Source organism: Aplidium turbinatum, chromosome 17 (assembly GCF_918807975.1).
Source record: "Aplidium turbinatum chromosome 17, kaAplTurb1.1, whole genome shotgun sequence".
Classification (NCBI taxonomy): domain Eukaryota; kingdom Metazoa; phylum Chordata; class Ascidiacea; order Aplousobranchia; family Polyclinidae; genus Aplidium; species Aplidium turbinatum.
This window is the reverse complement of record NC_137488.1, coordinates 4801154-4817757: the sequence shown is the minus strand read 5'-3', so window position 1 is coordinate 4817757 and position 16604 is coordinate 4801154. Positions and strand designations below refer to the sequence as shown.

At 34.7% G+C, this 16604-nt stretch overlaps 1 protein-coding gene across 1 annotated transcript; it reads right to left on the bottom strand.

The window, feature by feature from the left end:
* Positions 1 to 300: 300 nt before the first annotated feature.
* LOC145786885 (uncharacterized) lies at positions 301 to 5051 on the bottom strand. Its single transcript, XM_082598625.1, has 5 exons — positions 4779 to 5051; positions 4129 to 4241; positions 2732 to 2900; positions 2019 to 2172; positions 301 to 1382 (listed from the first exon to the last, which is right to left on the bottom strand). The coding sequence occupies exons 1-5, from the start codon at positions 5049 to 5051 to the stop codon at positions 301 to 303; spliced, it is 1791 nt and encodes a 596-aa protein (XP_082454751.1).
* Positions 5052 to 16604: the final 11553 nt, after the last annotated feature.

The following is a 16604-nucleotide window of genomic DNA, read 5'->3' as shown; positions in this document are numbered from 1 at the left end:
AGTTTATTTTTAACGAGCCAAATCAAATACAAGTTCATTTCACTAATTGGTCGACCTTTGCCTGTCCGCTGTTAATGCTGAAACTAAAAATTAAGGCGTTGTCTTTGGTTATTTAATTTAGAATATATACGAATAAGTAACACACAAAAACAATTTTGTTTCAACGTTTATAATAACAGATCAACAACTAATCCTAATTGAGAAAAACTTTATTGCTTTTAAGTTTTAATAGATCCTCGAAAGCAGTTTAAAAAAACTTCTTATCGTATTCAACATGTCTGGGTAACTAACGACAAATTTTTAAGTCTTTGAATCCCCAAATAAAGGTAATTTCATCAATGCAGTTTGTTCATTTGTGATACTTTGATTAATCAAAGTAGAGTGTCTTGCAAATTCAGAATTAAAGTTATTGTATCTTGGGCTGAAAGTTTGCGACAAAGGCGAATGCGTCAACTCCAAGCATGAAGACGAGTAAGAGACCCTTGAAGTCTCGGTGGATGTTGCAGCATTGGCAGAAGAGTTATTGTATTGGAAGATGGAAGACGAGGAATCAGATGGAGATAAAGAGGCGTTTGATAATGGTGGGATAGGATTAGCTTGCAGCAACTCATTCATGGAATGCTCATTGTTACCAGTTAGACTCGAAACAGGAACTTGCGAGTTTGATTCCAGCTCAGGTTGAAATGGGGAACTGATGTTTGTTGCCGATTGGTTATTGAAAAGTTGATCTGGTTGAATCCTGTACTCTGTTGATTGAAAGTTCGCAATGTTGGGTTGAACGTTCTGAAAATATTTTGGCGCTGACATTGGAAGCAGTGGTGCTTCTGTAGGTGTTTCAAAAGTCGGATTAAACTGTTTGTATTGCATCAATTGCTCTGGTTTTCTCTGGTGATGATAATCGACTTGATAAGCCTCACAGGAGTTCGCCATATATTCTTTGTCATTGACCACATTATGATAATGACGCATTGTGGCTGGCAATTCGTTATCTCCATTCGATGTGCTGTAGCTGTTGACATTTGCTGGCCAGTTCAATCGGTTGTTGTCTGTGGGAACTGAGCGGGAACAATGAGGATCTCTCATTTCCACAGAAACATCAAACGATAAGTTGTTGCCATAGTCACCAATGCCACTCCCTTGGTGTTTGTTTGGGTACACATCAATATGCGCAGTTTGCTTATGCGCAACAGCAGTTCCGGGATAAGTGTTGCCATAATTATTGAACGACGATGTGGGATAAGTGTTTGAGTGAAACCCCAATTCTGGCTTTGAAATTGAACAGCTCCTGTATTTGGAAATCATGGTTGGATTCTGGCCTGTTAATTCCAAGTTCAATTGAGATTTTGGAACTTGTTGGTCATCTATGTCACTTGAGCCGTTTTCTGCATTTTAAAACATAAAATTAATCAAATTATATTGAACTTTTTGAAACATAAGGCTAACTTGTACACCAAAAACTGATAGAAAGTGCTGAGTCCATTTTTAATTGTTCAACTTTTTTTTTTTGAGTTGAAAAGCTATTTTTGCTGAAGTCTTCGACGTAGAAGAATTGTACTGATGAGTTTTGTTTCATATTGATTGACACTTTTACCACTGGTCGTATCTTTTTAATCGGATGATAAAAATAATTTCTCGACGAAGATTTTAAGTTTTTCTAACGCCTCCGGCACTTTTTTGTTACACTTGAAATGTTATGACACAAACTTATAGTTTGTGAAAAACTTCACAGTAAAGTTTGACCAATCAAACTCCGCTTCTCGCCAAGTCCTTTTCTACTGATTTACTTTGAGTATTTCAACCCAGTAATTGAACAGATATGTGTAGTTAAACTGCGATGAAGGTAAACGTTATACGTGTAAGATCTTAATTGTAGTCTGTGTCTTTGCCAATTGAAAAGCTGTTGTTATGGAGAAACGGCTTTAGTTTGCTCGCTGTTGGGATTATAGCGACAGAGATTATACAAAAGCGCGTTTATATTCAGCTGACATGCCTCTGTAACCGACGCAAAGAATACCAACCTCTTTGCAAAGCTTGATTCAAACTCACATCTTCTTCCAAACTGTTCCTCTCCTGAGCTTGATTCGAGAGTTCATTGGATCGATTTTTTGGAATCCAAGTCATCTTGTTTTCCTTTTTGAGGCGACGCCGGGCGTTTGCGAACCACGTAGAAACCTGAAGAGAAATGGCGCGATCAAAAATAGCAACAAACAAGCGATAAACTGAAGACAATCAAGCTCGAACAAGCTTGAAGCTTTGCACCATTGCATAGCTCAGAGTGCAAACTACATATTTGATGCAATGAATAATAGCAACGCCCTGAATTGACCAGGTAGATTTTTCGATCACTCAATCTTAGTTTATGCGTCAAATGAGAAAGATTTTTTTTGAAAGATTTGAAATCAAATTTTTGAAGAAAATTGTTTAAGTGGCAAAGCTCATACTCCGATTGCTCTAGGTTTTAAAGCAAACCATTTTATTTTCACAAAGTAACACAAATCTGCAATTTGGCTTGCACCGGAGATTGACATTAACTAACCAACCTCGACTTTTAGTGGCCAATACGCAAATTTAAATTAGTTTTGAAACTTTAATGATTTGAGCCCATAGGCTAAACAAACCGTTTTTCTGGCATTTCCTGTGCACTGCTCTTTTCTCTTGGTTTTATGATACAAATTTGTCATACAAAGAATAGGAAAATAAAAACTGTAAAGAAATCATTGAAATTAGGTACCTGTGTCAGTGTCATTTTAGTGACAATAGCGAGCATTATCTTTTCTCCTTTCGTTGGATAAGGACGCGTTTCGTGATCATGGAGCCAGTTCTTCAAGGTGTTAGTGGATTCCCTTGTTGTCAATTTACAATTACGAGTACCGGTATCTATAGGGCCTGATTGGTTGAACCTGGAAAAAGAAAAATCAATTAAATCGAAGTTCGGCATTTTGCTGGTAAAACTATATTTCCAGCTGGCAAAGTTAATTCGTTTTGTAATTATTCAACGTCTGCAGATTGTTGAATCAATGTAAAATCGCTCCACTTTTTTTTAGTTTGATCATTTCAAATCTATTTATTGATCGTATCTTTTCATCAGCTTACCCCAACTACATTTGTGATCTAGTGTTGCAATGTTTTGTTACTATCATTTTCAATCAGTGACAATTTCATTTGTAAACTGCTTTGCTGCTGTTGTATTGTACTTGTCTAAATAATGGGTTGCGAAAATGAGATGGCAGTTAATATTTCTTAATTAGAACTTAAGCCTCAAGACTGTCTTTCACTCAAGACCAACACTTTTGAAGCAGAAAGTTAGAAGAAAAACCATTGGTTAGAAATATTAAGTCATTCTCAAACTATGCCCATTACGATGTTATAAAGTAACTTCTATTTTACACTCATAACTTTCAAAACTGTTCAAAGCAAGAAATGGCATCACTGTTTTGTTTAAGGAGTACATTTTAGTTTTCACACGACAAAGCAACAGCAGCAGATTTTAAGTTCCTCGTCCCGTTTTTCTTTTCAAACGTAAAATTACATTGAAGTAATTATGACTTTGATAATTTGATGGTTAAATTTTCCTTTTTAGTCTTTGTTTTGATATGCCATAGGGGGTATTTAGAAGCGCCACAAACGAAGGAGTATTTTGTGGTTTGTGGCGCCAATATGACGGAGCAGATTGCCTGGCAAACGTCACATGTTAATAATAGTCATTTTTGTACAGCACTTTTTGCCCATCACAGATACGTGTTGCTCTCAACGCTTTACCAAACAGTGTCAGTGGAGCTGAGTACATTACTACCCTGAATCTACTCTTGCCAGGTACAAAGCAGCAATTATATTAATTAGATTCAGTTCCAATTTAAAAAAGTCTTTGACCCGACAGGGCATCGAACCCATGCCTACCGATCTAGAGGCAGACATACTGACCACTTTGTTACCCGCAGCTAAAATTAAAGTTATGCGATGTGATAAAAATCAAACATCTGAAAGTTTCCGAGACCCAATTAGCAAATCGGGTCTTTTAAACATTAATTTAACGTCTGCAGACGTTGAATCAATGGTAAAAAGGACTGATGTTTTGGTGGGTGAGTAATTCGTGAAGCACCATGGTTTGTCAAGTGACTTATGACTCACCCTTTCAAAGAGGAACTTGGGGCTACACAGCTCTGATATGTAGGGTGGTAATTGTCGCTGGGGTATCGTTCATGCAGAGGTTTGTCACTCTTTGTGATTCCAGGTGGTTTGCTCTGAAATTTATGAGAAAAAGATTAAGAAAATAAAGTTATTGCATCAACTAATATTGTTGCCTTAGCAATAATTTATATTTCGCAACTGCGAAGCGAAATGAAAATGATATGCAGTCTACATTGCTGTAGGCTATTTTTAAACATTAATCAATCTGTCAGACCTTTGACTAAATTTCTACATTGCCTTGAACAAAAAGAAGCAAGCGCTGTTAATAAAATATCGTTTCATTTGCACCAAACTCTGGCTGCAAACTGACAATTTGAAAGTAAAGTAGCTCTCGTCAGCTAATAGTATGTCACATCTCAAGACGTAATGATGAAACAATAAATAAATAAGGAAATACATTAATACAACTATTGATTGCTAATGGAGATGTACAAACATTATGGATTAGTGTGCTCCTCTAGCGAAAAAAATGTGAACTGGACGCCCTGGATTTCATACATTGGTGATAAATAGCAACCAGTGAACAAGTCTTGGCTAAACATTCCCTTTCTTAACTCAAACCCCCTGTAAGTTAGTTACTGTTTACTAACCGGCGAAAAATAACTTTGTTGGGAAGTAGTTGTGCTTCCGTAACATGCTGGAACAAAATGGTTAGACGATGACTGACAGTCTTGAGCTGTAAAGTCGCTAACTGCCTGGGAAACTTCGTACGGATGTGATGGCCTGACCGGAGGGTAGATCGGGAAATCTCCTGGATTTCTGCCGGAATGAAGGCTTTCTGCTGCTGGTGGAACCATCATCATTTTCCGATCGTAAATTTCTGGTTCGTTGACAGTTTGTCGAAGCGGTTCTTGAATAAGCATCACCAATAAATAGTTGCCAAGCTATATCTAGTGACTATTTTATGATTTATGCTGTTCTAAACAAAACAAAAAATCTTTAAATATTTGCTTTGAAACCATGAAAACATAGTGAAACAAAACTGTTTAAGTGCTAGTTTGAAAGCATTTTGAACACAAAAATATCATTTTCTGCGTTTAATATCACACTTCAGTTACAATATAACTCAATAAAATAAATACTTTCAAAGAAAGTTGTTGATGAACGCCAAGTGCCTGTGTTGCTTGACGTGTGTTGCTTGCTGCCATATCTGAGACTGACTCATCTTTCTCACTGTCGCTTTGGCTTATACGAGAAGAATGGAAAACGCAACAGAAAAAAATACGGCTGATCGCCAAAGCCCATGAATGTACAATTGGCTTATAAAGTGGGAATGCTACTCCGCCATTTTAAATATTAAATCAAATTCAACACAACATAAAAAGTTTGGTTAATACGAATATATGTTACAAAGTAATTTGCAATCTTTTTTCATATGTACGGTTTACCACAGAAGATGTTTGCTCTATGTTGGTTTGTAAACAAATAAGAAGGTACAGTGGTATCTGAAATCAAGCTCTCTTGGTTTAGTTTTTGGTACTTTTAATAGCAACTCACTTAGTTGTAAATATGAAGGTATAAAATGGCGATATTGCAGGACATTATTTTCAATGGAAAGTGTATGCGATTGTTTCTCATTATTACACATAGCTTTTCCAGCCTTTATTCTCACCTTCAAATTTAGTTATATTTACTCAAGTTTAGCTTCGGAAAAAATTTGTTCAATTATGTATTTAAAAACGATAACGAAAAGCTTCAGCTAAATTTACGTACGGCCATGGCCTTTAGAGTTACAGATAGCTATGTCACATTTTGTGAGCAATTTCAAGCACGTTTTAGAATACTACAATACACTATTTGATGACTCTTTGACACAGAAAAAAAAATGAGATTGAAAATAGGAAATTGATTTTAGCCCTACGCTTATTTTAATTCAACTAGCAACAAAATCAACATCGTTCTGTGCAAGTTTTGATATAACTTTCTTGATAATCGAATGTAATGATGTTTGGTCTAAGTACTGTACAGTAGTATTAAAATTACGATTTTCATGCATTAGTTATCAAGATTTTAACCTCTCAGTAGCATGCAAAGGCCACATATTTCTACTCTCTCGCGTGACATGTAAAAAGCGATATTTCTGCAAAATGTTTAGCAGCTGTCTATAACAAGAACAACCTTGTACCATAGTTTCATGATAATCGTATTCTCCTTACTGGGTTGTCTTATTAAAACGTAAAAAAATGATCAATTAGTGAAAAGTGCTATGCAGCCATAGATCTTATCAATCTCGTGAAGATTATTTTAAACAATGAAGATGTTCTTGTTTCGACAGCATAGAGTTCACGGATTTTATTCCAGTCAACATCACGTGCACACGTAGGCTATGCTGGATTTGCTTGTCTTTGATACAATAATGATAATAGTAACTTCGGACAAGAATTACAACATTTGAATTCCTGATTCAAATCTAAAGTGACTGGCATGAAGTAAGCTTGCCGTACACTATCGGAGAGGCAAAGAAGATGTCAAATTCCTGACAAAGGTAAAGGATCAAACTTAAATTTCAACCATAAACGGCATAGTGAAAAAAACAGTGCAATACAACATTATAATTTATAGTTACTATAATGATACCATTATTACTACAATATACTGTAGTATATATAACAATCCACAATTACATCAAAATGGTATTAAAACCACAAAGAAATAGCCAATGCTAATTACAATGCCAAGTATAGCAAATTCAAGCTAGGTTGTGAAATCATTATCTTCAATGCAGGCAAACCCATCAGTTTGTTTCTTTCTAAAATGGGAACATTAGAAGGCTATTAATTGAAATTAATAGAATGGTATTATTTTTGACAACTTAAAACCTAATAATGATCCCAATTTAGGGTACAATACATGGAATCGCCAGAAAGTTGGACAGTTACTTCTTCCATTTGCACCTCTTCATGATTTTCATAGAGTAGAACAGATTGTAGGCTTCATTGATGTGTGGTGATTACAATCATATATTATGTAGTTTATGTAATTTTCAAAGAATGATAAAGATTAATTTGACTTCTAGAATCAATATTCTACCATGCTATTAATTTTACTTTGTTTTCTTTGTAATTAAGTACAGTACACAATTTTATAAGTGCGTGCAATTTCATATTTCATAGATTAAGTTCAGCATATATTGTATCATCCATTTTCATACTGTAGGCAAAGAGTCAACGTTCGTTTAGTTATTCATTAGTTTACTGACTGTTCTCATCATAATAAACTCTGACAAGCGGAATAAATACACATTTGATTTGTTTTTAAATAAACTAATTTCTTTCCATAATTTGCTTGTCTTAAAAAGAGGAAGTGTTTCTGTGTTTTATCCCAAGTCTCTTGGCTTGGTCGACCTTGAAATATTGTGTTCATGTATCTGCAATCATTTGTGGACAGTGGTGTCGATGTCTATCCTGTCATGTGTCTCTATGATCAGCTCATTTGCAGGTTTGAGATTCTTGAACAGATTGCTGTTGAGATTTCAATGTAATCAGTCGTTGTGACGTCACACCAGATGCAAAAATGAAACAAGTTCATTTCAAGATCTTTACTCTACCTGGAAATTTGAACACGTCAAACCTTGCTTTGGTAAAGCAAAAGATACCACAGTGATAAACAGATAGGCCTATTTTGATCAACAAATCTGACAAGATTTCATTATGCTCTGATGATCCTGATCTTGTGCATTGTCAAAGATAATTTGCTTTTAACAGCTTATCTGAATAAAGTGAGTTGAGAAAGTCAGCACTTTGAAGAATTGAATACCAACGCTAAAAGATATGCCATAGCCTAATGTACTTGACAGAAAGTTATCCATAACCTTTGTGATCAATGTTGTTCCTTTAGCCTAAACATATAGCAATATGATAGGCAATTTGTTTAGTTCTATAAACCACAAATACTATCAAAAATATTTCTACTGTTTAAAACAGCTTTAAGTTTACCACTTTTTTAACATCGTTAAAAAAGGGGTATTCTTTTCTAAACAAATCATTTACTTTCTTTGGTGTTTTATAATATTGTCTGCACTTTTCATCAATGTGTATCCCTTGAAGCGGTAGAAAATGATTTTCAATAAATGTAATAGCCTAAATAAATTTATGTTAGCCTGTGACAAGCTATATCAAAAAGCAGTTTTTCTTTTTTTAAAGGAATGGACTATAAAACTGTCTTTTTACTGAAGGTTTGCAGTTACCTTTAACCAATACTTAAATTAAATTCCAACACAGCTTGAAATGTTAGAAACATTTTTATCTTTAATATTCCAAAAACAAATTTTTACTCCTTTCCTACGAGATCAAATGAACTTCAAATGGCTTTAAAATCTTTAAAGCAATTTTTTTTTAAGTAGAGATAACACAAGAAATATTGCTAAAAAAATTGTACAGTTTTTCTTGGTGCATCAAATACTGTAGTTTTACAAAAGATATCAGAATGAAAACAAATTGATATTTTTTTCACCGTAATGAATCTCTGCACATAAACAAAACTATTTCTTTAGATTTTGTATAATTGTCAAACAGCATTTCAATACCAGCTTTATACTGTAGACTTTACAAAAAGTATCTTAGTACCACAGCCTGTGAGGCAAGATCCGCAATACCTACTGAAGAGACATATTGTATATTTTCCAATCATAAAATTTTAAGCAAATTAAAAGCACAGTGTTTATTGCTATTCTATATCAGTTGGCACTGTAGAATTTTAGAAGGCATACACATTTTTAAAGACCTGGATTGCATTTTGACCATATATTTTATCCTTCCTTTTGAAGAGAATAAAACAGACAACACAATTTTCATACAAGCAAACAACCCGGACAGCAAATCCACTATTTTTTGCATTTTTTACGTCTGATTTGCTGTCTGGAAACCGTTACTTTAAAGGTACATGAACAACTCATAGTTACAAAACCTTTGAGCACAAGATGCTATTTACATTCTAAAAAAACAATCTTTATACTTCAATTATAAAAATGTACAACCTCCCAGCTTTTAATAATTGCTCTTTTGATTTGACGTTGATTTGTGACAAAGGCGATGCATGATCAAAGCTGTAGTAACTCTAAGTGATTGTTTGGTTGCGGCTGATTGTTGACAAATAATGTACAAAGCGACGTTCAAAAGGTCACAACAAAAGACATAGTGCAAGCTTATGTAAACAATAAGATCGTAAACAATAACAACAACAACAATGTCGCACTGAAAAAAGGGTTTTTGTTTTGTCTGGGATTAGTTATTATTACTAGTTATTAGAATTATTAGTTAACGCAACAAAAACGTTTTAAAGTCGTTACAAATAAATAAAATATTACACGATTATTATTTCGCACATTTTTATACCTTGCCGTGGCGAAAATAGTTTTGCGATTGTGTGTCTAACTTTTTGTATATTGTTTGTAAAGTTTATTATTGTGACATAGGTTTAATGTTTATTTTAAAAATATAAGTGTAAGTTTTTAGCATGTGGGTTAATATATAGTTTTCATAATAATCCAAATAGTCTTTTTGTAGAGATCTTTTTCAAAAATTGTAACCAGTTGTTTTCTAAAACAACTTCAAATATAAACGATTTTATATTTCTAAGCTCTCATGTTAACATCCTTGGTAGATACCTACAAAAGCACAAGTGCCAATTTGTTTCTTCAGCCGTCATTATATACACGCGTACACTGACACCTATAAAAAAGAAAGACTATTTTCTCCATTCTGATCATGACACGCTGCAGTGAATGCATTGGCTTGTTCATTAATGTTCAACGTGCGTGGCGCAAAGTATACCTTGACATTTAAACTAAAACGTTTGGGCTTACGTCAATGTTACGCGGACGTATCGTTTTAGTTGCAAACGTGACAAGCCGAAGCTAAGCTCTTATCGTTTGGTTTCCGATGCTGCTGCATTTGAGCGACATAATATTTGGCCAAGAGATGTGATTCATAAACTGTTTTAAAACTATGCAAGATATCAAACCAAAACTACAAGTTGTTGCTCTTCTGCCACGCCAATTAGCTGCGCTTCTGGTAAGTCGACGCTGACGCAATTGCGTGCTGCCTGCTTTTAGTCTCACCGACCGGTATTGACTAAATAATAAAGAATAATTATCCTTGACTGTACGTAATGGGCAGTTATAAAGAACATTTTGGTTTAACATGTTTTCTTTAACACTTAACATGATTTGGATACAAAACGATAATAATAATAATGTTATGGTTTTATTTTTTGTCTCTTTACAACAGCTAAGGTATTTTAGCGACAGGGCTCATTTTTAATTTTATATCAGATTTACGATGTCATCATTATCCATCTTATTTCCAGTGCGTCATGCAAGAAAGAATATAATCGGTATCATTTCTAAGTCTTCGGTTTGACCCAACCTGGAATCGATTTCAGATCTATCAGCACCAGAGCCGAAAGCGATAACCACTTGGCCACTGAGCTGGTTACAAAAGGTGTAAGCTGTAATAGAGACCGTTAGAAACGCTATTTTGTTGTGTCACAAAAACACCACGAATTTTTACGGCAGACTACAAGCAACTAAGAATAATAAGACATTGAAGATGCTGTGTTAATAAAATGGAATCACATTCTTGCTATTTTACTTCACTAATTGAAAGAGAATGACGTGATATTGCTACACTTTTACAAATCCAACCTGTCAAGCTCTACAGACTGTCTCTTTACGGAGTTCAGTGTGACATTAGGAGAGCAATGGTCTTGCCATACCATAAACATATCATTACCAACTTACTAATTTGGTCGAGTAACATTATTTAAAGAATAACAAAAGCAACACAAAATCAATTTGAAGAGTTTCGGCAAAGCACTGCGATTTCGTAAAAAAAAACTAATCAACTGCATTTACAGGAAACAATACAAATTGTAAATAACATTAATAACATAGGAGATATTTAATGATAAAATATGATATGAAAGCACATCTCATAACTGTTTAATATCACTTTCTGTTATTGGTGGTGTTGTCCTGAGGTGTATTATGATTGATTAGTTTTTCTTGATGATGGCTCAGTGCTACGCCGAAAACGCTCGAACTTGCTGTGTTGGATTCGTTATTGTTTACGTACTGTCAACGTTAACAATCTCATTCAATCCGATAATTTCATTGTAATCAAGTGTTTTTCAAATGTTTATTGGAAAATAAATCAGTATGGTGGACATGGTGAACAAAACGTTAAATTGTTGCCAGTGTGAGTGTAGTTCTTAATCGAAACACCAAAAATATATGCAATTTTTCTTTTATAAGTATATAAAACAAGCTAACAAAATTTGATTAGTTTATAGGGTAAGTAGTATTAAAAAAATGAAAGTATCTCAATCATTTTATTTGTTTAAATAAAACGTAAATACATCTAGGTCCAAAACGTTTTTACCTCAAGTGTTAAATGTAAATGCATCAAGTTACAAATGTTTACAAATCGTTTTACCTTTATGTATCATTTTTTACATTATATATATACATATATATATATAAAATTACAGTAATTATAAGATTATAAGGTTTGCAGGAAGGAGTTACTTACTGCAGTTTTCAAATCCACAATTTTAAACAGAGTTGATACCCTGATGAATGAATTGGAGAACCTGAAGCACAATGGTTGCTTCTCGCCTACTCTAGCTCAGGCCACATTCAAAAAGCGTGAATTTTTTCTCAAGTTAATAATAAATGTAAAAAAATAACAAAATAAAGAAACATGAGATTATTCTGCTGCAGTTCCAATTGTTGGACTGAGATTTAATGAAATGGCAACACACTTTTTATAATATCAACCATTCAACATCTATTTCTGTGTCAAAATTACCCAAATGGAAATTTTAAAAGGCGTGGTAGCTGTTTTGAAAGTGGTTTCCGAACTTACGCAAAAATTTGGCAAAGTCTGGAAATCAGGGTTAAAAATATGAATATTTTTGCTAATCTTAAAAATATCCTGATCTTCATTTAGATGCAATGGCAATCGGCTAAAGAAATATCAATTTGACGCAAAACAAGATTATCGCCGCTGCAGATACGAAAAGATTAACATTTGAAATTTATATGCGGCAACATATCTCCAAGGCAAATCACGGGCATTGGCAATGAGAAAATTCCTCTAAGTTTGTTTGCTTGAACTTTTCCACCTTCTCAGCCACAAATATATGAAGGAAAACGTCATATTTTGTTTCTTTTTCATCGAGATGCATAATGCTTTAGAATTGAACTCACAATCTTCTTGGTGGCATTGCATTGGAACTTGGAACATTGCCTCTTGGGTTGTTTGACTTTAGGCGAACAGAATGTCAGAAACAATCCACAAGATATGTGCAACCTACGGCACGCCCTTGGCCAAATGTAGAGCCATTAGAAGCAGTGGTAGCAATTAGAATCTGTTAAAAGTTATAATAAAAGTTTAGGCCACCCTATTCTTGAAAAAAGTTTATCCTATTCTTGAAAGTTAACTTTCTTCATAATTACACACTTTGCAAAAATAACAGTATCTTTGCACAAATCGTGCCATTAGGCCGACAATAATAGCACTTTCCAATAAAAGACAGATCTCTGAATTGCAAACTTAAGATTTGTTCAACAATAAAGTACAAAAAATTAAGTTTCTATGCAGTAGTTTGGATTGTGCAGCAACCTTTCTAGTTCTTATTTTTAATTGCTTTTCCAAAAAATTGACATCCTCAGTTTGAACGAGCGTATTACCACAAGCTGAACGTATCGGTTGTGAACTAGTAGGTCTGCTGATGTCAGAACAACCTATACATCCTTAAAGGAAGGTTTCGAGTGATTTGTTTTTAAGCTTGTTGTTATTATTTTTGTTCTTTGTTTCAGAATGACATGACAAACAAAAATCATTTTTTAGCAATTGTTCCTGTGTATACCTCAAAGTAGCTTATCAATTTGTTAGCTGCGTAGCCGAATGGTGCGAGCTATGGTTCGACGTACAAAAGAACACTGGTTCGACACTGCTCAAGAGCACGTGACTGTGTTTTTGGCAAGACACACAAAGATTAACTTCCTTGTCTTCCCGTCAACTAAATCTAAACCTTCAACTACTAGGCGTAAACCTGAATCAGACAAAATAACTCACACAAATAGCCAAGACATTTGTTCAAGGTAATCACCACTTTACCTAAATTGTACATCTAGCAAACGCTTCCATACTCAACCTAAAACAAATCAGTAGCTGTCACGAGAATGCAACGAGCTTTGCGTCTATAGATTCAACTCTTTCAAGACCTTTGTAATTATGTAGATTATTATCAATGCTGAAAAGTCACTGATTTTTTGTTTAGACAAATCAAGCAGCGAATAATTTTAATCTACAGTATATAGGGCCTGCCGTACGTCATATTTTGAAAATGCTCTTTTTACAAAGAAATGTTATTACTGTAAAAATCCCAAACGTTCCCAAAGTTCAAAACTTTCAAATCAAAAAATACATTACCGTTGTTGCATATGGTTTGCTCGGATGGCACAATTGGTTTAAAACCCGACTTTGTGAGCGAAGTTGCAAGACCAAGAGACAAAGGTTCTGCTCTCAGAATGTCGGGATGTGCAATGGAGTAACGCACTTCAAGAGCTCTCTATTCAGTGGCATCAGGTCCTGATGAGTGGAATAATTCACAGACAACAACATTTCAAAAATCGGAAGCTTCACTTTGTCAACCTCTACATCTGAGCCTACATCAGTGCTTCCAAGTTCAAAGCATGCGAAACTGCCATGGCTGAGCTTCCAAAAAAACTTTCTTGGTCAGAGGAAAAGTATTGTCACATTTAATCAATTTATCGATCATGGTCAACATAACAGTTATTTTAGATAACAAGAAAAATTTGCAAAGTATAATCTGAAAAAAAAATCTCTCACAATATGTCCACTGTTGACTGGTGGGTTATCGAAAATGTTGTGTTTCAAAAATAAGGTTGAAATTTCATACAAGTGAAGCAAATATACTTTTTGAAATATCTACACCTGTGTGGGCTTTTCGGAAGACAAACGATTTGTCTTTTTTTCAGGTACTTTTAGGATTGAGGTGCATGTGGTTAGAAGCTGAGCAGTTATTTGCGGTTGCTATCTAAAATTGTCTCGCCAAATCGACCAACAGTAAACAGAATAAAGGTCATTTGGTATTAGTTATAACGCTTTCCGTTATACTATCACCACCTGATTAATCTGAAGTCAATTTCTTCTAAACACAATCCCACATTAGTTTGCTAATTGGTTTCCAATTAATGGAGAGCAAAACTCTTTTCAATCAGTTTGTTTCCGATTATATTTGCACAAGATTATTGATATCTCTGAAGAGACTTTTGAAAGTTGATACAACTTCCGAAATACTGTTAAAACATGGCGGAACACTCGGTCAATAAAAAGCCGTCAAAATTGTCGTACAGCCGTGAGGAGAAACACCTGTTTGCCAATAGTTTCTTTACCCTGGATAATCCTCACCAAACATAAAGTTAATTTTAAAAATTGATAAACGTTGGTTGGTGTGAATGGGATGCAAAAGATACTTGTCGTAACAAGAAAATAACAGAAACGACTAATAGCAAACCTTTAAAGATTTGAAAACTAATTTACTTGTTATGAGAACGATTTAAAAAATACGCTACTTCCATTAATTTAAGAACTTGCTTGCGTTGTAACTCTATACTTCCAGTCCCAGCCAAGCTTGCTATAAGCAAATGTTTATTAATAATCATTAAATAAATTTAAATAGTTTTATCATAGCATTCGATACTCTTCTTTGGTAAAGGGATGGCTTTTCTTGAACCATAGACAAATAAAACCTAACAACCACACGGCATATTGTAGAATATCAGTCAGTTGGTTACTTGAATAAGGCAAACATGAGCATGGCCGAAAACGTTTGTAATTTTTAGTTTATCTTCATTTTATTATGTTAAATCCCGTGTGGTCGTTAGGTTTTATTCGTCTATCATTTGATACTCTGTATAAATTCATGATGCATGCCATAAGATTGCAACCGATGGAAAAAACACCATTGTGGAGACTAAAAAAGTTGGGAAACGTAAAACTGAGGCGTTGATCTGTAATTATTTCTAGCCCTGCTCTGGCCAGAGCAGCAGTACAGATCCCAGCTGAAGCTCAAATTTTCTTCTGATTCTTGTCATCTTATTACCAGCTGGTCTGTGGTAGGCAGGGGCTCTATCCACTTTTAGAATTCGGGGGGGGGGAGATTTTTAGACAGTGGGCTAAAATCGTCTTAGTCATTCCAAACCACTTCAATAAGTGGGGGCGTGATCACCTCCTCACTCCCCCTTGGATACACCCCATGGTGGTAGGCTTTTGGAAAGAAACCCGTGCAGTTCAATAAGCGTGGAGGCACCACCCAGTATCATAGTTGCAGGACGTGCTTAAGAGCGTGACGTGATACAAAAAAAAACGTTATGGTTATCTTATTGCATAAAATGGCCTTTGCAATAGTTTTGACGACATCTTGGTATTGCATATCGGCGTCTGGAATAAAAGAGCAAAATTGGACTCCTTTGGCACCAAACCTCACTCGAAATACCTCAAGCAAGTCATGCTTTTGAGATAAACATTTTGTAGCGTTAGAGGATCTATATAAAAAACATCTTCTTGAATGCTTGTATTTGCTGGTGATGGATAGGGTTGATATTTTTATTCCGTTGATAAACACATTTGAGAAAAAAGTAATAAGACTACCTTCATTATCACTTGAAAGTGTAGGCACATTCCTCGACAGAGATTGACCTTTCTTTCATGATTTAACGTGTGTAGAAAAGAAATTTTGAACCGTGAACGAAAATGTCAAGTCTCGCAAAAATCAGATTACCAAAAGACAATTTTATAAATAGACTGCGTAGTTAATTAAAATGGAATGCCATGATCAACATTTTGCTTTATGCGAATCTCCCTGCCATGAAATAATATAAATTAATATTTTTCGAACTTGTTGTTGATAACTGTCAGTCAACTTCTGTTTTCTGCATTGGCGTACTTTTGAGTGACTGTCAATTCATGTGTAGGTTGTTAGCAGCAATAAAACGAAAATTAAAATGTGAGCGAAATGAAGCAATAACGCTCCTAAAATTGTGTGTTATTTGTATTACTTTACGCTATTGCTGGATGCCGTATGATGTCGATGGAAGAATTGTATGCTCATGAAAGCAAACACAGTAAAATGAAAGCATTTTTACACACAATTGCCTGCTATGAGGAATCATTATGTTAGAGGTGCAGAACTTCAAGAATTTTGTATAGAACCCAGTCTTGTCTCTGGATATGCTTCTAAGTTGCTAGATCAGAAGAGTACATAAGCAATCTGCACATAACAAAGCAAAAATATAACATCGAAAGTGTTCAATTTGTTTTTCATTTTTGACGTAAATTATGTTTGTTCTGTGTGTAAATATTGTTGGGTCCGTTCGCAGCAGCTAC

What these genes read in the sequence shown, in the direction of transcription:
- LOC145786885 (XM_082598625.1), bottom strand. Translation starts at nt 5,051, where the DNA reads ATGCTTATTCAAGAACCGCTTCGACAAACTGTCAACGAACCAGAAATT. An exon ending in AACAAAGTTATTTTTCGCCG is followed by an intron (nt 4,242 to 4,778) that starts GTTAGTAAACAG and finishes CATAAATTTCAG; the next exon opens with AGCAAACCACCTGGAATCAC. An exon ending in CCAAGTTCCTCTTTGAAAGG is followed by an intron (nt 2,901 to 4,128) that starts GTGAGTCATAAG and finishes TTCTTTTTCCAG; the next exon opens with GTTCAACCAATCAGGCCCTA.